Genomic DNA, 22,982 nt, shown 5'->3' on the forward strand with positions numbered 1-22,982 from the left:
AAATATATCTGCATTGGTTGTTTGAATCCAAATTTCGACTAAGTCAAGTTTTGGCAGTAGACTTTTAATATTTGAATGAATTAAACCAAGACCTGACCTAGCTCTAAGTTCATCAGGAGTACTGATGTTGTATAAAGCTGGGCCTGGATTTGGTTGCACATTGCCTGATAGCAGAAGTAAGAGCAATATAAAGATTTTCCTTTTCATATGGCAAGGTAACCTAATGACAACATTACTTGGCTTCACAATGTCAAAATGAGTAATTTCAGAAGGAGAAAAACATCTGTTAAACACAGAAATACACCATAACTGAAGCTGGTTAGAATTATTTAGCACTGGCCCACATGTTGATATCAATAACCTTTGTGTAAATGCTGTAGTTTCAAAGGACCAGGTGATTGTTATTGCGTTTGGTAGAGTTAAAGGTTGGTGGAGCACCTGGTCAGGTACCCCACTACAATTGCAGAAAACAAGTCCAGGAAAAAGCATTAATATTAGATGGAGAGCTTTTGTCAAAGTCATTGTTAAATTGTTTTACTACCTACCCAGGTCCAATGATCAAAGTTCAGATGTCCAGGCTACAACAATTAGAAGGCCAAGCTAAGGCTAGCAGAGGCCCAGCCTTAGTCAGTCTGAGGCTAGGATAGATCCAGGCTGTGGCAGATGGAAGGCCAAGATGAAGCTAGCAGATCCAGTCTGAAGGCAGTGAGAGGTCAAGCTGGGGCTAGGATAGATCCAGGCTGTGGCAGATGGAAGGCCGAGATGAAGCAAGTTGACCCAGACTGTAGGTAGTGGAAGGCCAAGCTGAGACTAGTATAGATCCAGACTGTGGCAGATGGAAGGCCAGAATGAAGCTAGCAGATCCAGTCTGTAGGCAGTGGAAGGCCAAGATGAAGTTAGCAGACCCAGTCTGTAAGCAATGGAAGGCCAAGCAGGATAGATCCGGGCTGTGGCAGGTGGAAGGCCAAAATTTCAGCTAGCAAAAAATCTCCCGGCTTCAGCAGGTCAAAGGCCTCCAGATTTCCAAATCCAACAAAAGCAGTCAGAAATGCCACCTTTTGGAAGTAAGCCTTCATTCATGAATTGTTACGCTTAAAACTAGTACAATTTACTTAAATCGGCTAAAAAAGAGACTAAAACAGATAGAAATTTAGACCACTTTGACAATCAGACAAACAAAAGAAAGTGCTGTCGGCCATCTTGGATTGAACCCACGCCCATCAATGGCGTTTGTTTACATTTTGATGCCGGCGAGCTATATGGTGTGTAGTGAAACATGTTTAGCTATTCCCCGTCCTGCAGGGATGATGCTTGTAAGAAACATATTTTATTTGAAAGCGAGGATTAGTGATTTAAAAGTAGCTAAATCACTGCCGACGGTGGCTGGATGGTATCCACTAGCTAGCTAGCCATGTCTTAAAGCACCTCTTCCTGAGGGCGTTTCAGTGTCATAACTTCACCTTATCGTTAGTTTTTAAGCCAAAATGTGTTCATTCTCCCTTTTTTGTCTACACCCTGTGTCTGTAAGTACTCTGTGATTGTGTGCCGCCGAACATGCTCGTCTGCTCATAAGACCAGCAATGACAACGACGTGACAACGACGCGGGGGTTGCGGGACCGGTACGTTTCAGAGGCAATATTGTACCGATAACGATACATAAGTATCGCGGTACTATACTAATACCGGTATGGCGTACAACCCTAATCCGAACTATGTATTGTGTGCGACTATGTGTAGCAATTATCTGATGAGTGTTGATGGAAGCGCTTGAAGCTACCTGTACTACGAAAATGTCGGAGAGAAGACACTGTCGAAGATGAGCCATGTAGACAAAATAAGACCGCCCACAGAATGGCGCATCCTTAAGATACAAAGGACACATTATTTAAATGACTCTGCTAATAATTGCCACATTTAATGTACTACAACATTATACGGCATGAATTAACATTATTTTCCAGTTGATACTCAGTTTACTGAAAAAATCGTGACACATTTACACATGAAATAATTTGCAATTTTTTGTTTTTTGACAGATACTCAACTAACCGGAGGTATGTCATAAATAGCAATTAATTTAAACTTTAAGCATGAATATTAATTTGCTTCTTTCCCCCCTTTGTTTATCCTGACAGGATCCTCAGGTTTGGGAGGTAGGTTTTTCTCAGGTTTGTACCCGTTAAGTGTCATTTCACAATCTAACTATCTGATGCTATTTAATGTGAGCATTGTATTCAAAATTCTGTCTTTACAAATATAATAATTGTTGCATTTAAACTTAGACTTAGACTTCCTTTTAATGTCATTTAAATTTGATCTTTACTGTACAGATCTGAATGACAATAAAAGGAAATCTAAGTCTAAATGCAACAATTATTATATTTGTACAGACAGAATTTTGAATACAATGCTTACAAATTAAATGTATTTGAATACATTAAACAATTGTTTTTTTTTTGTGACAGGGAATTATCCAAATTTGCATTTACCAGGTGAGACACGATAATAGAGATGTACCAATTAAAGTATCAAATCATTGCGATTGGCCGACATTTAACATAAAAAAAAAATTTGATGAATCTACTTTTTACAATTTTTTCCTGATACTCTGGTAATTATTGGCACATTGCAGTGTTTTACCACATTATACAACATTAATTAACATTACTTTCTGATAGTAAGTGTTTGGAACAAATTGTGACACATTTTCACATGAATTAGTTTGCCTTTTTTTGTTTTTAACGGGAATTCTAAAATATATAGGTTCGGCATGAATAGCAATTAATTCAAACTTTCAGGATGAATATTAATTAATTTGTTTTTCTTGTTTTATGTGACAGCACAACCAGGTTTCAAAGGTAGGTTTTCTTTCATTTTTTTTCTAATCGGCAGCCATTTACCCATGAAAATATGGAGCAGCTGCTGATGGTGTGTTTGACGTGGAAGCAGCAGAAAGTTGATAGCGTAGAAGTCCACTCTCCAAACTAAATACTGTAAATTATTAATACATTACTTTATAAAACTACTGTCGTTTTTTGTATGACATTTTATGATATTGTTTTTATAGAATGCTTATTTTTGTTCTTACATGATAAAATTGTGCTGTTTTGGTGAGGCGGGAGGGCAAGCAGCAAATGAAATAGATTTTAATGCATTTCACTAGGCGAGAATGCTTCACAATACGTGTTTCACTTTGTACGAGCTGCCTCACGGAACCAATTAAACTCTTAACTTGAGGTACCACTATACAATATAAACTGCACCTCCATCTTTTACCTACTGTTTGTATAAGCTATAGCATGTTTTTGGAAAAAGTCAGAGTTACATATGGTTTATGGTTTAAGTTTATTTCGAACATGCATACAGTGACAATATGATACATCAACATTTTTCCAGTTTCTCATTACATGTCCGAAAAGGAGTAGGAAGAATCAGAGCTTATCTAATTCTACTCCCTTTCCATTTCACAGCAAATACTAAAATATGCTGCATTAGTACGTACGATATGTACGATATTAGAATTTTTACTAAATTTAGCAACAAAATAAAATCTATGTTTAGCATATTTGTGATCTTTGTCACATTAATGATCTTTTGTCACATTAATTGTACATGTACAAACCCTGTTTCCATGTGAGTTGAGAAATTGTGTTAGATGTAAATATGAACGGAATACAATGATTTGCAAATCCTTTTCAACCCATATTCAGTTGAATGCACTACAAAGACAAGATATTTGATGTTGAAACTCATAAAAGTTTTTTTTTTTTTCAAATAATAATCAACTTAGAATTTCATGGCTGCAACACATGCCAAAGTAGTTGGGAAAGGGCATGTTCACCACTGTGTTACATCACCTTTTCTTTTAACCACACTCAATAAACGTTTGGGAACTGAGGAAACTATTTTTTGAAGCGTTGAAAGTGGAATTCTTTCCCATTCTTGTTTTATGTAGAGCTTCAGTCGTTCAACACTCCGGGGTCTCCACTGTCGTATTTTACGCTTCATAATGCGCCACACATTTTCGCTGGGAGACAGGTCTGGACTGCAGGCGGGCCAGGAAAGTACCTGCACTCCTATTTTACGAAGCCACGCTGTTGTAACACGTGCTGAATGTGGCTTGGCATTGTCTTGCTGAAATAAGCAGGGGCGTCCATGAAAATCACAGTGCTTAGATGGCAGCATATAGATGGCGACCTGTATGTACCTTTCAGCATTAATGGTGCCTTCACAGATGTGTAAGTTACCCATGCCTCGGGCACTAATTTACCCCGATACCATCACAGATGCTGGCTTATGAACTTTGCGTCGATAACAGTCTGGATGGTTCGCTTCCCCTTTGGTCCGGATGACACAATGTCGAATATTTCCAAAAACAATTTGAAATGTGGACTCGTCAGACCACAGAACACTTTTCCACTTTGCATCAGTCCATCTCAGATGATCTCGGGCCCAGAGAAGACGGCGGCGTTTCTGGATGTTGTTGATAAATGGCTTTTGCTTTGCATGGTAGAGCTTTAACTTGCACTTACAGATGTAGCGACAAACTGTATTTAGTGACAGTGGTTTTCTGAAGTGTTCCTGAGCCCATGTGGTGATATCCTTTAAATATTGATGTCGGTTTTTGTTATAGTGCCGTCTGAGGGATCGAAAGTCACGGTCTTTCAATGTTGGTTTCCGGCCGCGTACGTGGAGTGATTTCTCCAGATTCTCTGAACCTTTTGATAATATTATGGACCGTAGATGTTGAAATCCCTAAATTTCTTGCAATTGCACTTTGAGAAACGTTGTTCTTAAACTGTTTGACTATTTGCTTGCGCACTTGTGGACAAAGGGGTGTAACTCGCCTCATCCTTTCTTGTGAAAGACTGGGTATTTTTTGGGAAGCTGTTTTTATACCCAAGCATGGCACTCACCTGTTCCCAATTAGCCTGCACACCTGTGAGATGTTCCAAATAAGTGTTTGATGAGCATTCCTAAACTTTATCAGTATTTATTGCCACCTTTCCCAACTTCTTTGTTATGTGTTGCTGGCATCAAATTCTAAAGTTAATAATTATTTGCAAAAAAAAAAAGGTTTATCAGTTTGAACATCAAATATGTTGTGTTTGTAGCATATTCAACTGAATATGGGTTGAAAATGATTTGCAAATCATTGTATTACGTTTATATTTACATCTAACGCAATTTTCCTGGGGATAGGTTGATTGGCAAAACTAAATTGGCCCTAGTGTGTGAATGTGAGTGTGAATGTTGTCTGTCTATCTGTTGGCCCTGCGATGAGGTAGCGACTTGTCCTGGGTGTACCCCGCCTTCCGCCCGATTGTAGCTGAGAAAGGCACCAGCGCTCCCTGCAACCCCAAAGGGAATAGGCGGTAGAAAATGGATGGATGGATGGACAATTTCCCAACTCATTTGGAAAGTGGGTTTGTGGCACCATTTTACTACATGAATATTAATTGTACTTTCTCTGACATCTCCCCCAGGTTTAGGAGGTAAGACACAAATAATATGCAACTCATTCAAATAAATGCATTTGGTGTTATTTCTCCTTCACTGTGAAGAGGGCAGTCACAATCTAACTGTTCAAAATTATGCCTTCAGAAAGATAATGATGCACTTGTTTGCCATTTTTTTTAATCATGTTTGTTTTGTTGTTGTGACAGGGACTCCAGATTTACCAGGTATGACACAAATAACAAATATCCAATTCATTCAGACTTAATGGTGGGCCGTGCATTTCACACCTTGGCCTTCGGTGATGTCTTACTTAGTCCGACTTTAATAGGTACCTCTCATAATACCATAATTTATGTCACCACATGACCATAGCAGGAGAAATACTACACAGAAACACACTTGTGCACTACTGTGTATTGAATCAATCAATCAATCAATCAATGTTTATTTATGTAGCCCTAAATCACAAGTGTCTCAAAGGGTTGCACAAGCCACAGCGACATCCTCGGTTCAGAGCCCACAAAAGGGCAAGGATAAAGTCACAACCCAGTGGGATGTCAATAGGAATGACTATGAGAAACCTTGGAGAGCACCGCAGATGTGGGTGGACCCCCGCTACCCCCCCGCGAGGGGAAACCGGATGCAATGGACATCGAGTGGGTCTAGCATAATATTGTGAAAGTCCAGTCCATAGTGGATCTAACATAATAGTGAGAGTCCAGTCCATAGTAGGGCCAGCAGGAGACCATCCCAAGCGGAAACGGGTCAGCAGCGCACACATGTAGCCAACCGATGCACAGGCAAGTGGTCCAACCCAGGTCCCGACTCTGGACAGCCAGCACTTCATCCATGGCCACCGGACCTGTACCCCTCCTTCCACGAGGGAGAGGGGGGCAGAAAAGAAAAGAAATGGCAGATCAGCTGGTCTAAAAGGGCGGTCTATTTAAAGGCTAGAGTATACCAAAGAGTTTTAAGATGTGACTTAAATGCTTCTACTGAGGTAGCATCTCTAACTGTTACTGGGAAGGCATTTCATTGTACTGGAGCCTGAATAGAAAATGCTCTATAGCCTGCAGACTTTTTTTGGGCACTGGGAATCACTAATAAGCCGGAGTTCTTTGAATGCAGATTTCTGGCCGGGACATATGTTACAATACAGTCAGCAAGATAGGATGGCGTTAGACCGTGTGGTATTTTATACGTAGGTAGTTAAACCTTGAAGTCACATCTTAAGTGCACAGGAAGCCAGTGCAGGTGAGCCAGTACAGGCGTAACATGATCACACTTTCTTGTTCTTGTCAAAAGTCTATCAGCCGCATTTTGTACCAACTGTAATCTTTTAATGCTAGACATGGGGAGACCTGAAAATAATAAATTACAGTAATCGAGACGAGACGTAACGAATGCATGAATAACGATCTCAGCATCGCTAGTGGACAAAATGGAACGAATTTTAGCGATATTACGGAGATGAAAGAAGGCCGTTTTAGTAATAGTCTTGATGTGTGACTCAAACGAGAGAGATTCTTGACAGAGTGTCCTTGTGTAATTGTTTGGTTGTCAAATGTTAAGGTGGTATTATTAAATAGGTGTCGGTGTCTAGCAGGACCGATAATCAGCATTTCCGCTTTCTTGGCGTTGAGTTGCAAAAAGTTAGCGGACATCCATTGTTTAATTTCATTAAGACACTCCTCCAGCTGACTACAATCCGGTGTGTTGGTCAGCTTTAGGGGCATGTAGAGTTGGGTGTCATCAGCATAACAGTGAAAGCTAACACCATATTTCCGTATGATGTCACCTAGCGGCAGTATGTAGATGCTGAAGAGTGCCGGGCCAAGAACCGAACCCTGGGGAACTCCACATGTTACCTTAACATAGTCCGATGTCACTATGTTACGCATCAGAATCCATCGTTAGCAATTGATCATTAGTCATTTTTGCGAGGGCTGTCTCCGTAGAGTGATCTGCCCTGAAACCTGATTGAAAGGTTTCACAGAGATTGTTAGACGCTAAGTGTTCATTTAGCCGCTGTGCAACAGTTTTTTCAAGGATTTTCGAAATAAACGGAAGATGGGACACCAGCTGGTAGTTTACCATGAGGTCAGGATCGAGGTTAAGTCTTTTAAGCAGAGGATCAATAACCACTTTTTTGAATGCTAGGGGAACAGTGCCAGAGGAAAGTGATAAGTTTATAATATTTAGCACTGATGGACCTAATAGTACAAAGAGCTCCTTGATAAGTTTCCCAGGAAGTGGGTCAAGTAAACATGTTGTTTGTTTTATTCCATTTATACGCCGTAGCAATTCCCCTAATGTTATTTCATCAAAAAGAGAGAAACTATTTTGGATATTTGCAGTATCCGCCGTATATACAGTCGTATCTGTGTTAATATAACCCAGTTGTAGCTGGGACGCATTGTCTTTAATCTCCTTTCTAATGAGTTCAATTTTGTTATTAAAGAAATTCATAAAGTCATCTGCCGAGTGGGTGGAACTACTGGAAGGATTCCCTTGTTGGGTTAGCGATGCTACTGTACTAAACAAATATTTAGGATCGTTTTTGTTGAGACGAATGAGATTTGAGTAATATTTAGCTTTAGCTAAGGTAAGCATGTGTTTTTAAGTTATTAAACTATCACTCCATGCTTGATGAAAAACCTCAAGTTTAGTCGTGCACAATTTGCGTTCCAGCTTTCTACATGATAATTTATGAGCTCAGGTTTCTTCTGTAAACCATGGGGTACGCCATTTAGGAGCCCTTTTTATCGATCTGTTAATGCACGCTTTGTTGCTTTGTTTTGTCAGACAGACCTACAAAGTAGAATATATCACATGCCTGCGTTTCACCAATCAAATGCAGTCACTGGTGACGTTTGACTCCTTTTCACCAATCAAACGGAGCCAGGCGGTCACATGATTAAGTGCACATTTAAAAAAAAAAAATTTTTAAACCTTTATTTATAAATTTTAACATTTACAAACAGCTGAAAACTATAGCCAAAGTAAGTACAAAAATAGTACAAAACAGTATAAAAAACGTACAAAACAGCGCCAGAGGGTTGTAAATTCAAAGTAACTGAAATAGAATGCAATACATATATACATATATATATAAAATAAACAAAGTGCAAAGCCATAGGCTCACTCAATCTCAGTAAATAACTTAAATTTGGAACACAGCATCATTGTTTTCACAGCTTTTTGTTTGTTAGAGGAAGAGTGTTTTAATGTAAAGTTCTAAATATTTTATGAAGGCACAACAAACAGAATAATGAGGTTGCAAAGGTAAAATTCATTTTCAAATTTTTTGCCAATTCAGTGTAAAACCAAATATATATCATTTAATATATATGATTGTTTTAGTTGCTTAACAGATATTCCTGGCTCTGAATTTGTTTATTGCAATTTTAAGTTTTTGTGCATTATTTATTGCCGTCATCAGTAAAAGAACAGGTTACTCATCGGGTACTTAGTACTTGAGTAGTTTTTTCACAACATACTTTTTACTTTTACTCAAGTAAATATTGGGGTGACTACTCCTTACTTTTCCTTGTATAAAACATCTCTAAAGTAACAGTACTCTTACTTAAGTACAATTTCTGGCTACTCTACCCACCTCTGAGCCTTAGTAACGTTTTTCTCTCCTTCCTTGTGGGTTGAAGCAGCAAATACCAGTCGTCGCCAGATATGGCTCTGGTTCGGCACTTCCTGGTTTCGCAATTCCCAACTTATGATTGGATACGCACTTGGAAGGCACAAGTGAGTATCCAATCACAGGAGACGTTAATGTAACGTTCAACGGTTAAACGCGAAGCAACCGAGAAGGGTTGTCACGAAGACGATGTCATTTTTGTCATTTACGTCAGTTTTTTTCGTGCACGCTGTCACTGTTGCCATGGTTTTCTTTTTGTAATCTTCATTTGAAAAACAATGTTATATAAAAGATAACATGCAAAACAAAACAAATGCTGCTTAAAAATGCAGTATTTATTTTGAAACCGTACAGAAACAGTCAGCGACATTAATTGCAATTGCAATTTGTGGAGATAATCTACCCTTTGTTCATGTTTATGTTTTTGTTACCTTTTACTCATAGGTAAGCCATTTTTTTTCTACGAAACCTTAAGACATTCAAATTTCACAAAATGCTTCATCGCAGAAACTCTGTCGTAAAAAATTACACGTCCTGTGAGTGACATAGTCTTTGCGCCTCCGCGGACTGATCATTTCCACCGGTACTGATCGTGTAGTGACAAGGGTTACTGTCAACAACTCGTGATCTGATTGGCTTTGATTGATTGATTGATTGATTGAAACTTTTATTAGTAGATTGCACAGTTCAGTACATATTCTGTACAATTGACCACTAAATGGTCCCAACTTGTTTAAGTCGGGGTCCACGTTAATCAATTCATGGTAATGGCTATCGCAACTGTCCATCAACTGTATGTCTGGTGGCCTACACTGCAGAGACCTCCCCTATGTTTAGGCCTATGGCAAAATTCACACAGCACTGGCAACAAGCGAGCTGAATTCTGATTGGATAAAAGCGCTAACGCAAAAAAAGCAACACTGGAGCCCAATATGACATGAAAAGTTAATGATGAATACTGTTATATATTTAGGGAAAGTAAATACAAAATAAAATACACTTTTTTCAATTTATGATTATGATTCCGTTTAGGCCAAGAGAGAAGGCCTAGTTGGCCTTGACGACCCACCACTGTTCGAATTCCATAATTCAAACAACCATTGGACTACTATTTACTAACAAAATATTGGGCACATGTTTTCAGCAACTTTTTCCACCTTTGAATATTAAGTTTCCTTTTTTACTGTTTTTGTTTTTTGACAGTGGGCCATGGTGTGAAAGGTATGACAAACATTAAAATACTGGAGGTGGATGTGCACATTCTGGTTAAGTTTTAAGCGACATTGCCAGAGATTGATTCATTTAGCAATATTTTTTGTAATTGTGGGAATGTACAACTTCACTTTCCTTTTACATAGAAAGGGGGCAGGGGCATATTTATGTGAGCAGGTGTACCTAATGTTATGGTGTAATGTTATTGACTGTCTCTAGGTCCCCCTATATTTCAAGATTTAGTAGCGGATTATATTGACTTCGGGACACTTCCCACTGCCCCAACATTGTTAATAGGTAAGAACAAGAACAATGAAGTGGTTTAACATCATGTTTTTCTCATCTTATTGTGTCTTTTTGTCTCCGGTTAGTGGCCCCTGGCATCAGGTTTCTGCTGCAGGCGGAGAATCAATCTCTTCCACTGTGTTTTGATATCGCTGGAAGAACCATACTGAGACTGCTTCATCTACCCAATGCAGGTGAGTCAAACAGAACACCTTAAAGAAGTAAAATATTTTTCAAGTTCTGACATCTCCTTGGAACTATTGTTAGGCACATACTTAATGTTAAAGTACCAATGATTGTCACACACACACTAGGTGTGGTGAAATTTGTCCTCTGCATTTGACCCATCCCCTTGATCACCCCCTGGGAAGTGAGGGGAGCAGTAGGCAGCAGCGGTGCCGCGCCCGGGAATAATTTATGGTGATTTAACCCCCAATTCTGACCCTTGAGGCTGAGTGCCAAGCAGGGAGGTAATTGGTCCCATTCTTTTGTAGTCTTTGGTATGACTCGGCCGAGTAATACCTTGCCAACCTTGAGACCTCCGATTTCGGGAGGTGGGGGGTGTGGGGTGGGGCGCAGGCGTGGTTGGGGGCGTGGTTGGGTTGGGGGCGTGGTTAAGAGGGGAGGAATATATTTACATCTACAATTCCCAACTGGAGTATTTCATATATATTTCATATATATATATATATATATATATATATATATATATATATATATATTTATAGACATATATATATATATATATATATATATATATATATATATATATATATATATATATATATATATATGTCTATATATATATATATATATATGTATATATATATATATATATATATATACATATATATATATATATGTGTGTATGACATACTTAACTTTCAGTGTATTCTAGCTATATGTATTTATTTTATTATATATATATAAATAAAATAAATAGTTGAATTTCAGACGGCACCTAAATACACAGTAATAAAAACACAGTTGTTCTACTAACTGTACTGTACATTCTGGATACAAAAAAAAACCAATAACACTTACCTTTCACTATTTGAGTAACCTTTGTTCTGCCATTTATTTCTTCATTTTGCTTGTCGACGGTGTAATATATTTGGGTTGGAGTCAATAACCAGGCGAGGTGATGGAGTTACGTCTCTTTACTGTGGGCTTCAGTCAGAACAGACTCCCTCACTTGCCGTCAGGTGCCCAACAGCACGTAAATCGTTGGCCAATCAAAAAGCAACCCCATAACGCTATAGCCAACATTCACCAGGAGATGGCAACAGACAACATAGAATCACTCTGTTACAGACGGTGTCGCCATGGCTGTAACTTCCTCGTTCTTCTGCTTCGTCTCCTTGTGTGTGCAGTTTTTTATTCAAATCCGTAGATGTTGTAACGTGATTGGGCGTGGCCTCCAGCTCCAGCTGAATTTCGGGAGATTTTCGGGGAAAAATTTCTTCTGGGAGGTTTTTGGGTGAGGCGCTGAATTTCGGCAGTCTCCCGGAAAATCCGGGAGGGTTGGCAAGTATGGCTAGGCATGACTCCCGCTAGCCAAAATCTAGACTGCACCGTATTTACAAACCCCGTTTCCATATGAGTTGGGAAATTGTGTTAGATGTAAATATAAACAGAATACAATGATTTGAAATCCTTTTCAACCCATATTCAATTGAATGCACTACAAAGACAACATATTTGATGTTCAAACTCATAAACTTGATTTTTTTTTTGCAAATAATAATTAACTTAGAATTTCATGGCTGCAACACGTGCCAAAGTAGATGGGAAAGGGCATGTTTACCACTGTGTTTCATCACCTTTTCTTTTAACAACACTCATTAAACGTTTGGGAACTGAGGAGAGATATTTTTGAAGCTTTTCAGGTGGAATTCTTTCCCATTCTTGTTTTATGTACAGCTTAAGTTGTTCAACAGTCCGGGGTCTCCGTTGTGGTATTTCAGGCTTCATAATGCGCCACACATTCTCAATGGGAGACAGGTCTGGACTACAGGCAAGCCAGTCTAGTACCCGCATTCTTTTACTATGAAGCCACGCTGTTGTAACAAGTGACTTGGCATTGTCTTGCTGAAATAGGCAAGGGCGTCCATGATAATGTTGCTTGGATGACATCATATGTTGCTCCAAAAGCTGTATGTACCTTTCAGCATTAATGGTGCCTTCACAGATGTGTAAATTACCCATGCCTTGGCCACTAGTACACCCCCATACCATCACAGATGCTGGCTTTTCAACTTTGCACCTAGAACAGTCCTGATGGTTCTTTTCCTCTTTGGTCCGGAGGACACGACGTTCACCGTTTCGAAAAAACACTTTGAAATGTGGACTCGTCAGACCACAGAACACTTTTCCACTTTGCATCAGTCCATCTTAGATGAGCTCGGGTCCAGCCAAGCAGGTGGCGTTTCTGGGTATCGTTGATAAATGGCTTTGTCTTTGCATTGTAGAGTTTTAACTTGCACTTACAGATGTAGCGACAAACTGTAGTTACTGACAGTGGTTTTCTGAAGTGTTCCTGAGGCCATGTGGTGATATCCTTTAGAGATTGATGTTGTTTTTTGATGCAGTACCGCCTGAGGGAACAAAGGTTATATTATCGTTTACGTGCAGTGATTTCTCCAGAATCTCTGAAACTTTTGATGGTATTACGGACCATAGATGGTGAAATTCCTAAATTCCTTGCAATAGCCCTTTGAGAAATGTTGTTTTTAAACTGTTTGACGATTTGCTCACGCATTTGTTCACAAAGTGGTGACCGTTTCCCAATCCTTGTTTGTAAATGACTGAGCATTTCACGGAAACTGCTTTTATACCCAATCATGGCACCCACCTGTTCCCAATTAGCCTGCACACCTGTGGGATGTTCCAAATACGTGTTTGATGAGAATTCTTCAACTTTATCAGTATTTATTGCCACCTTTCCCAACTTCTTTGTCTCGTGTTGCTGGCATGAAATTCTAAAATTAATGATTATTTGCAAAAAAAAAAAAAAAAAGGGGGGTTCAGTTTGAACATCAAATATGTTGTCTTTGTAGCATATTCAACTGAATATGGGTTGAAAATGATTTGCAAATCATTGTATTCCGTTTATATTTACATCTAACACAATTTCCCTACTCATATGGAAACGGGGTGTGTATTTCACGAGTAAATGCGTGACCATATATAGTTACATTACACTTCTTGTCTCTTACTCAATGTGTACTGTGTTGGAACTCGGTACGCCTCAAGAATGTACCGCACCGAAAAATCCAATAGCTATTGGCTTATTGTTACGCCAACAGTAGTAGTAGTAGTTGTCGTTGTTGTTAACGCTGTTGATTCCCCTACATATCTCCTCTGCATCAGGTGTGTCTGTTAATGGTGAGCTGGATGAAGACCAAGGCTTCATCAAGATCATTGTCCACTTCGATACTGACAACTTTGTCGCTGTTGAATTGGGCGCTGTGACTGTTAAATACGAACAGAAACTGACCCGGTACACAGGAGAGGCTGCACTAGTTGCTGGAAGGTAATTATGGCAATAATTAACAGAATTGGACAGGAAATAAAGTTTGTCATATCTTGTTTTGGACTGCAATATTTACAATATTCAGATTGATACAGGAATATTGTGTGCATCCAAGCACTTCATTATCATGCACACGTCATATTATCTTTTGCCATCTTTTCTAATAAGGTCGGTACATACGTAAAGATAAACAGGATTACTTTCTTCCTGACTCTGAATCACAAATACAGTAAGCACCTGAGCCTCGATCTCCATATATCATTGTAACATGGTACCAGAAAATAGCCAATCAGAAAGCGAGCTGACTAAAGAAAACGGAAGTTAATAGTGACAACCGGCTAGCGTGACCGGGAGTGCAAAGCTATCCATCCATCCATCTATTTTCTTCAGCTTATCCCAAGTTGGGTCGTGGTGGCAGCAGCCTAAGCCAGGGGTCGGGAACCTTTTTGACTGAGAGAGCCATGAAAGCCAAATATTATAAAATGTATTTCCGTAAGAGCCATATAATATTTTTTAACACTGAATACAACTAAATGCGTGCATTTTAAGTAAGACCAAAATTTTAAGAGTATAATAAGTATATTTTTCTTTTTAATAACGTTGTTATTCTGAAGCTAATAAAACATTGATAAAATAGTTCTTACCATTAATGTGACTTCTTGAACAGGTGCGGTAAAAAAACGGATTGATGGATTAAAATGCATGAGAATGTTTTGTCTTGATCGTTATTTTTAACACTGTGATTTCCAGCGGAATTATTCATTACTTATCGCTGTGTTTTTCAACCACTGTGCCGCGGCATACCAGTGTGCCGTGAGATACAGTCTGGTGTGTAGTGGGAGATTATGTAATTTCACCTAATTGGGTTAAAAATATTTTTTATAAACCAGTAATCAGAATCCGCAAATGTGCCGTTGAGTGTCTGTGCTGTCTAGAGCTCGACAGAGTAACAATGTAATACTCTTCCATATCAGTAGGTGGCAGCAGGTAGCTAATTGCTTTGTAGATGTCGGGAACATGGTTAGTCGTGATCACAATATGTGGGAGGCAGCATAGGTAAAAAGGTATCCAACACTTAAACGAAAAAATAAACAAAAGGCAACTGCCGTTAAGTGCCATTAAGAAAAGGCATTGAAGCAAAACAAAACTAAAACTGAACTGGCTGCAAAGTAAACAAAAACAGAATGCTGGACAACAGCAAAGACTTATAGCGTGCGGAGCAGAGGCGTCCACAAAGTACATCGGTACATGCAATGACAATCAACAACGTCCCCACAAAGAAGGAGTGCGTCCGCACAACTTAAATATTCTTGCTTGCGAAAACAGAGCAGGTGCGGGGAATAGCATTCAAGGAAGACATGAAACAGCTACAGGAAAATACAAGCAAAAGAGGAAAAGCCACCAAAATGGGAGCGCAAGACACAGGAAAACACCAAAAACCTCAAAATAAGTCACGGCGTGATGTGACAAGTGGTGACAGTACACCTACGTTGAGACAAGAGCTATATTGATGCATGCTTGGTTATGGTTTGAATTCATATCCAACAATTACGAGAACAACTTTTTATTGTCAGTATCGGCTATGTGGTTTCATTTTTTTATTTTCTTCTGCTGGTGGTGTGCCTCGGAATTTTTTCAATTAAAAAAATGTGCCTTGGCTCAGAAAAGGTTGAAAAAAACTGACTTATCGTGTTAAGTAATGCCAGTTAAGATTTATCTGAGAGCCAGATATAGTCATCAAAAGAGCCACATCTGGCTCTAGAGCCATAGGTTCCTTACCCCTGGCCTAAGCAAATAAGCCCAGACTTTCTTCTCCCCATCTACTTCGCACAGCTCTTCCTGGGGGATTCCGAAGCATTCCCAGGCCAGATGGGAGACATAGTCTCTCCAACATGGGCCTAAGAACTTTTTTTTATTTTTTATTTTGCTAAATAATTAATGAGTCGTTTTATGTGTGATTTTTTAATTTTTATGTTTGAGCCACCTGCACAATCTATTGAGAAGTAGGAAGAAGGTAATTGCCCATTCAGAGCAGTGTTTGTCTTAATATTTATTTATCTATTATGCGTTATTGACTTAAAAGTGTTTTTATACTTTTCCCCTTAAACATACAAATATGTTGTCACATGAACCTTTAAGAGGAGATCATAACTAACTTGGTAAAGGCAGAATCTTTACTTCATTTGTAGGGTCTCAATTGATTGGCTTTGTTCACAAAATGCTTTTATTGTAAATACTTATATTTGCCAAAGGTGTGTTTCATTTTTCTTTTCAACTAAAAAGCATATTTCCGCAGCGTGGACGTGCTTATTCGGCACATGGAGGTTGATATCACTGCTGGGCAAACCCGCCTGCTTATCATGAAACATGGGAAAAATGGAAAAGATTTCCTCTGGCCGGCTCTCAGGCAGCAGCCATCGGACGACGCTGTCGGAATCTTAGGTGGGTCATTTTTTTTAAACTTGTGTATTTACGACTATACACACATGTATTGCGACATTTGGCCATTACATGTACAGTACGTAAAACTGCAAGACAAACGTTTTAATGCAGTGCTCTGACACACCATAAAACCTTTACTTCACCAAACAGTTAATATATTTACAAAACCCAAACAATTAGTTTATGCTGGTCAAAGATCCTCTTTGTGACAGGAACACTCCACTGATTTTATGGATCTACTATAAAAACGATAGTCCAAGATACTCGATACAACAGTAGCACTGTGGTGTTTTTACGGACCTACTGTACTGCCTAAAACACAATATTTTATGTAAAGACAAGTGTTTAAAGGACCAACAGCAAAACACTAGGTCAAAGATCCTCTGTTGTGTTTTTATGTAAGTATTTCAAAAAGGCTTATCAAACTGCTCTTTATATGGACCTACAGCAAAACATTAGTCAAAGATCCTCTGTATGAAAGTATTTCTGTTGTGTTTTTAAGGACTTGCTGCAAAAACTCTAATCAAAGATCCTCTGATACGAGATACTTTGGGGTTGGGGGGGGCGCTGGTGCCTATCTCAGCTACAACCGGGCGGAAGGCAGCGTACACCTTGGACAAGTCGCCACATCATATATATATATATATATATATATATATATATATATATATATATATATATTAGGGCTGCGAATCTGTGGGTTTCCCACGATTCGATTCAATATCGATTCTTGGGGTCGCGATTCGATTATAAATCGATTTTTTCGATTCAACACGATTCTTGATTCAAAACCGATATTTTTCTGATTCAAAACGATTCTGAATTCATTCGATACATAGGATTTCAGCAGGATCTACCCCAGTCTGCTGACATGCTAGCAGAGTAGTAGATGTTTTAAAAAAGCTTTTATAATTGTAAAGGACAATGTTTTCTCAACTGATTGCAATAATGTAAATTTGTTTTAACTATCAAATGAACCAAAAATATGACTTATTTTATCTTTGTGAAAACATTGGACACAGTGTGTTGTCAAGATTATGAGACGCGATGCAAGTGTAAGCCACTGTGACACTATTGTTCTTTTTTTTAATTTTCATAAATGTCTAATGATAATGTCAATGAGGGATTTTTAATCACTGCTATGCTGAAATTATAACTAATATTGATACTGTTGTTGATAATATTCATTTTTGTTTCACTGCTTTTGGTTTGTTCTGTGTCGTGTTTGTGTCTCAATTGCTCTGTTTATTGCAGTTCTGAGTGTTGCTGGGTCAGGTTTGGTTTTGGAATTTGATTGCAATATTATGGTATTGCTGTGTAGTGGTTTGTTGGATTGATTAAAAAAAAAAAATCGTTTCTTAAAAAAATGAGAATCGATTCTGAATCGCACAACGTGAGAATCGCGATTCGTATTCGAATCGAATTTTTCCCACACCCTTTATATATATATATATATATATATATATATATATATATACATATATATACACATATATACATATATATATATATCCATACATACATATATATATATATATATATATATATATATATATATATATATATATCCATCCATTTTCTACCGCTTATTCCCTTTTGGGGTCGCGGGGGGTGCTGGCGCCTATCTCAGCTACACCCTGGACAAGTCGCCACCTCATCGCAGGGCCTATATATATATATATATATATATATATATATATATATATATATATAAATATATATATATATATATATATATATATATATATATATATATATATATATGTGACAGGTTTGTGTCGTGGGGTCCTCAGGACCGAAGGATCACAGCAGGAGTTCAAGTTGACAATTCTTTTTAATCTTTTTACACTCAATATTTCTTCTTTCGTTTGTTCCCAGAAGGATTTTCTTTTAATTTTAAATTTTCAGAACAGTTCATCTTCTTTGTTCGCTCCCCAAGTCTTTTCAGTCTTAGTTCGTTCACTCACAAAGTTTTTAACACGCTCAGTCCTCCTACAACCCTTCTGGCGTCCTCCGCACCTCCTGGGGTCCTTCTGGCTTTTCAGCCCCGCCCTGCAGTCACCAACGCTGCTAAATAGAGACAGGTGATTAGATAACTCGTTCCAGCTGAGGTATCCACTCACCTGTCATCTTGCTTCCAGCCGGCTCCTGTGCATGCCATCGCCGGCAGGCGGCGCGTGACCACGCCCCGCCTCTCACAATATACATATATATATATACAGTGTTGCATACTTCTTTTGCCTTATTTTCATTTGAGTTTATTAAATGTTTGGGTATTTTTTTTTCAAACAGAAACAGCTTTCTTTTAAGTAATATAGCTGTTTATCTATTTTATAGAGGAATGTAGTTAACCACAAATATGGCACCCAATGTTATTAAAAAAATTGTTAATTTTGAATCGAGAATTGTTTCGAATCAAGAATCGATTCTGAATTGAATCGTTACCCCCAAGAGTCGAATTGAATCATGTGGTGCCCAAAAGATTAACAACCCTTATATTCATTACAAGTAACAATGACAACTTGTTAGCCTTTTTAACATGCCATCAATGATTGTGTGTGTTAAGGGTGTCCCAAACTTTTTCGCTTCCGATACGATATCGATATTTATCCGATCCGTAATCACAAAAATTTAAAAAGTTAAGCTCCTGACTCATTAAGTTAAATGATGCTGACACGTTTGTTACTGGATACATTTTCATATGCATCTGCCTTGGAGACTTTGTACAAACCCCGTTTCCATATGAGTTGAGAAATTGTGTTAGATGTAAATATAAACGGAATACATCCATCCATCCATCCATTTTCTACCGCTTATTCCCTTTCTGGGTCGCGGGGGGCGCTGGCGCCTATCTCAGCTACAATCGGGCGGAAGGCGGGGTACACCCTGGACAATGATTTGCAAATCATTTTCAACCCATATTCAGTTGAATATGTTACATAGACAACATATTTGATGTTCAAACTGATAAACATTTTTTTTTTGCAAATAATCATTAACTTTAGAATTTGATGCCAGCAACATGTGACAAAGAAGTTGGGAAAGGTGGCAATAAATACTGATAAAGTTGAGGAATGCTCATCAAACACTTATTTGGAACATCCCACAGGTGAACAGGCAAATTGGGAACAGGTGGGTGCCATGATTGGGTATAAAAGTAGATTCCATGAAATGCTCAGTCATTAGTCTTTGGCCAAGACATCCTTGCTCCTGATGGGTTATGGTTAGCACCTTGCAAGGCAGCTTCCACCATCATTGTGTGAATGGGTGAATGTGACGTGTAATGCAAAGCGCTTTGGGTATTGTTTCAGCTGTGGTAAAGCGCTGTATAAATATAAACCATTTACCAGTTATAGTGTGCTTAGCTGTTGTGTAGCTGCTAGCTCCTAGTAGCCTATAGCCTACCATGTTTACCTTTTGTAAATGACTAAAGTAGAAGCAAAGACCAACCTTATGTGCTTATTGAAGGATATTTAGATGTCAGCTGGCTGTCCAGCTTTGCACAAGTAAACACGCTGCAGGACTGCTTTTAGTAAAACTAATATTAGAACATTTTACTTGTTTTTTTTTTTTTATTGCTAATATTGGATTGATACTTTATGTGATATCAATATCAGATCGGGCACCCTTAGTGAGCTTTAAAGGTCAGTGTGAATATGAATAATTATCTGCTACAAAATTAGTCATAGTTTTGTCTACTTGTAGTTGGATTTCATTTAAATCAGGGGTCTCAAACTGACTCTACCTGGGGGCCACAGGATGCAGAGTCTAGGTGAGGCTGGGCCACAAGAAAAGATTTCCTAAAAAAATGTTGCATTCTGCTCAGCATGGAATATATTTGTATTTAGCCGACGCACGGAGAATAATGTTATTTCCGCAATGTGTGTCGTTCCGCTTTCCCTCATACAGCAACACGGAGGTCGGCGGGTAATAGCCGGTAAAGTACCGGGATAGCAAGCGCAAAAGAGTGACGACTCCCGTAGTGTTAAGCGGCGTCATATAGAAATATATGTAGTGTTCATCGTGTGAAGCAATGCAAATTAAACAATTTAAAAAAAATAAATAAATAAATAAATTGAATTGGTCCAGGTTATCAGGGACTGTAATTACTGACGGACAGGTGTCGCGGTGTAACTGCAGCCCGGCACGTTAGAAAACCCTCGTCTCCATGGCAACGTCTCTGTCGCTTTCACTCACTTGCCGCTTTTCCACCAACGCAGGGGTAGGCAACCCAAAACGTTGAAAGATCCATTTTGGACCCAAATAACAACGCTGTCAAGCACCATTCATATAAAACTCGCGGGCCGCACTAATTTTAAACTTTCAGATTAAGGTGGGGGCCGCAAAATAACGTCTTGCAGGCCGCGATTTGCCCGCGGGCTCGTGTCTGAGACCCCTGATTTAAATGTTACTGTTCTATCATTGCTCTTTTTGTTTTGCAGCTCAAAAGGCTGCGGTTTATGAAGAAGTTCACCAAGGTCCCTACACAAAACTGAAGATGAAAGACCAGGAAATAAGTGTTTCAAGGTGCGTGTTTGGGTTCTCTGCCTAAAGCTGATTAGTTGCAATCACTGTATGTCAGCTGGCCGTGTTCTCTCTACCGTGTGTAGATCTTCTGCTGTCGACTTCAGCATGAACTCGACCGCCACACTGGCCTGCTGGCTGACGTCCCCCGAGTCAGCGCTCCTATCACCGCTCAGTGATTTCACACTTAAAGTTCTTTAAAGAAGACATTACATTTAATTGCACATTCATCATACGATGAATAAACGCAATAAACGCTGACTAAGATGAGCCAACTATTCTTAACTTTGTTTCCCCCCCTCAGATTTCTATCATCCAAATGCTAATGTTGTCAAATACAGCAGTAGTATTACATCCATCCCTTCATCCATTTTCTACCCCTTGTCCCTTTTTGGGTCGGGGGGGGGGGGGGGGGGGGGGTTAAGCTGCATTCTGCGGAAGGCGAGGTACACACTGGACAAGTCGCATCCTCATTGCAGTAGTAGTATTACAATAAGTAGATAATATTATGTGCGTCTTGCATTGCAAGCGCCATGTGAATGGGAACTTTGCATTGCAGCAGGCCCATAATAATAAATACCGTTATAGCGTGTGCTTTGTTTGAAGCATATTGTATGTATTTTTGACTTAAATTGTGCATTTTTAAACATAAAAATTGATAAATGTGTTAAGTGGAGGCGAATGAACACAACATTTATTCTCGTTCACAAATTTTAATCAACTTGTGCACAGAGGAAAAACTGGCAATACTCAATCCCCACATGCGTTAACCCAGTATATGGAGAAACAGGTTAACAATCTCCCTGTCTTTTATATATATATATATATATGTATATATATATATATAAAAATAGCACATGTTTCTTAAAAACAAATACATGTATTTTTAAACAACAGAAACAATAAAATCAACTTAGGTAAGAACCCATTTTCCTTCACTCAATGCTTTCAAAAGCATCAAGGATGATGCACCCTTTTTCGTAAGACAGTCAGCTAGTTGAGCTCTTGTTGTTGAAAAAGCACTTTCTGTATATTTATGTTGTGAATTAGTTAATTGATACCACTTATATCTAACTGAAACCTTTGCTCTGGGACCTGTATTGTTGATCAAAGGACATCATGGAGGGAATGATTATCAGTCACACAAACTAGCGCTGGAACATTTAGACCAGCGGTGAATGTAGTGAGCTCAGATTAAAGGGTGGCAAGAAACCATACTTGCCAACCTTGAAACCTCGGATTTCGGGAGTTGGGGGGTGGGGCTGAGGCGTGGTTGGGGCGGGGGGCGTGGTTAAGAGGGCAGTCGTATACATCACCAATGCGAGTATTTCATATATATTTCGTATATATATATATATATATATATATATATATATATATATATGTGTATATATATATATATATATATATATATATATATATATATATATATAATATGTGTGTGTGTGTGTATCACATGAAATACTTTAATTTCAGTGAATTCTAGCTATATATATCTATTTTATTGTATATATAAATAAAATAAATAGTTTAATTTCACACAGTTCCACTAACTGTACTGTGCTTGGTGGTTTCTAAAAAAAAAAAACAACACTTACCTTTCACTATTTGAGTAACCTTTGTTCTGCCATTTGCGTATTGGCGAGGGATCTCCGAATCCGAGAACATAACCTTCACGGATTTGTTGTAGACATCCGCAAATGAGAACGTGATGTTGCTTCCAGATATCAGCCAATCTTTGTCTCAGCATAAGATACACCATCGGGTCTTCATTTTGCGAGGTAGCCCATATTACTGGGTTGTGAACGATGCTGCGCTGCGGACTCTTTGTGCTTCGCTGACCGCTCATGGCTGAGTATGTCCGTTCAATG

At 38.7% G+C, this 22,982-nt stretch overlaps 1 protein-coding gene across 12 annotated transcripts in view; it reads left to right on the top strand.

The window, feature by feature from the left end:
- LOC133534953 (inter-alpha-trypsin inhibitor heavy chain H3-like) overlaps nt 1-21,381 on the top strand; it is a 62,095-nt gene extending 40,714 nt beyond the window's left edge. For 2 of the 12 annotated variants that reach the window (XM_061874299.1, XM_061874302.1), the window contains 12 exons: nt 2,038-2,055; nt 2,137-2,169; nt 2,467-2,493; nt 2,842-2,859; nt 5,668-5,685; nt 10,317-10,334; nt 10,545-10,622; nt 10,697-10,804; nt 13,983-14,145; nt 16,442-16,587; nt 21,030-21,114; nt 21,198-21,381. In XM_061874299.1, the coding sequence (XP_061730283.1) occupies nt 2,038-2,055; nt 2,137-2,169; nt 2,467-2,493; nt 2,842-2,859; nt 5,668-5,685; nt 10,317-10,334; nt 10,545-10,622; nt 10,697-10,804; nt 13,983-14,145; nt 16,442-16,587; nt 21,030-21,114; nt 21,198-21,312 (827 nt within the window). In that variant the 3' untranslated portion in view covers nt 21,313-21,381. The remainder of the gene's footprint in view (nt 1-2,037; nt 2,056-2,136; nt 2,170-2,466; nt 2,494-2,841; nt 2,860-5,667; nt 5,686-10,316; nt 10,335-10,544; nt 10,623-10,696; nt 10,805-13,982; nt 14,146-16,441; nt 16,588-21,029; nt 21,115-21,197) is intronic. The other 10 variants (XM_061874300.1, XM_061874304.1, XM_061874301.1 and 7 more) reach the window with 5 other exon arrangements.
- Nucleotides 21,382-22,982: the final 1,601 nt, after the last annotated feature.

Source organism: Nerophis ophidion, linkage group LG16, assembly GCF_033978795.1.
Source record: "Nerophis ophidion isolate RoL-2023_Sa linkage group LG16, RoL_Noph_v1.0, whole genome shotgun sequence".
Classification (NCBI taxonomy): Eukaryota; Metazoa; Chordata; class Actinopteri; order Syngnathiformes; family Syngnathidae; genus Nerophis; species Nerophis ophidion.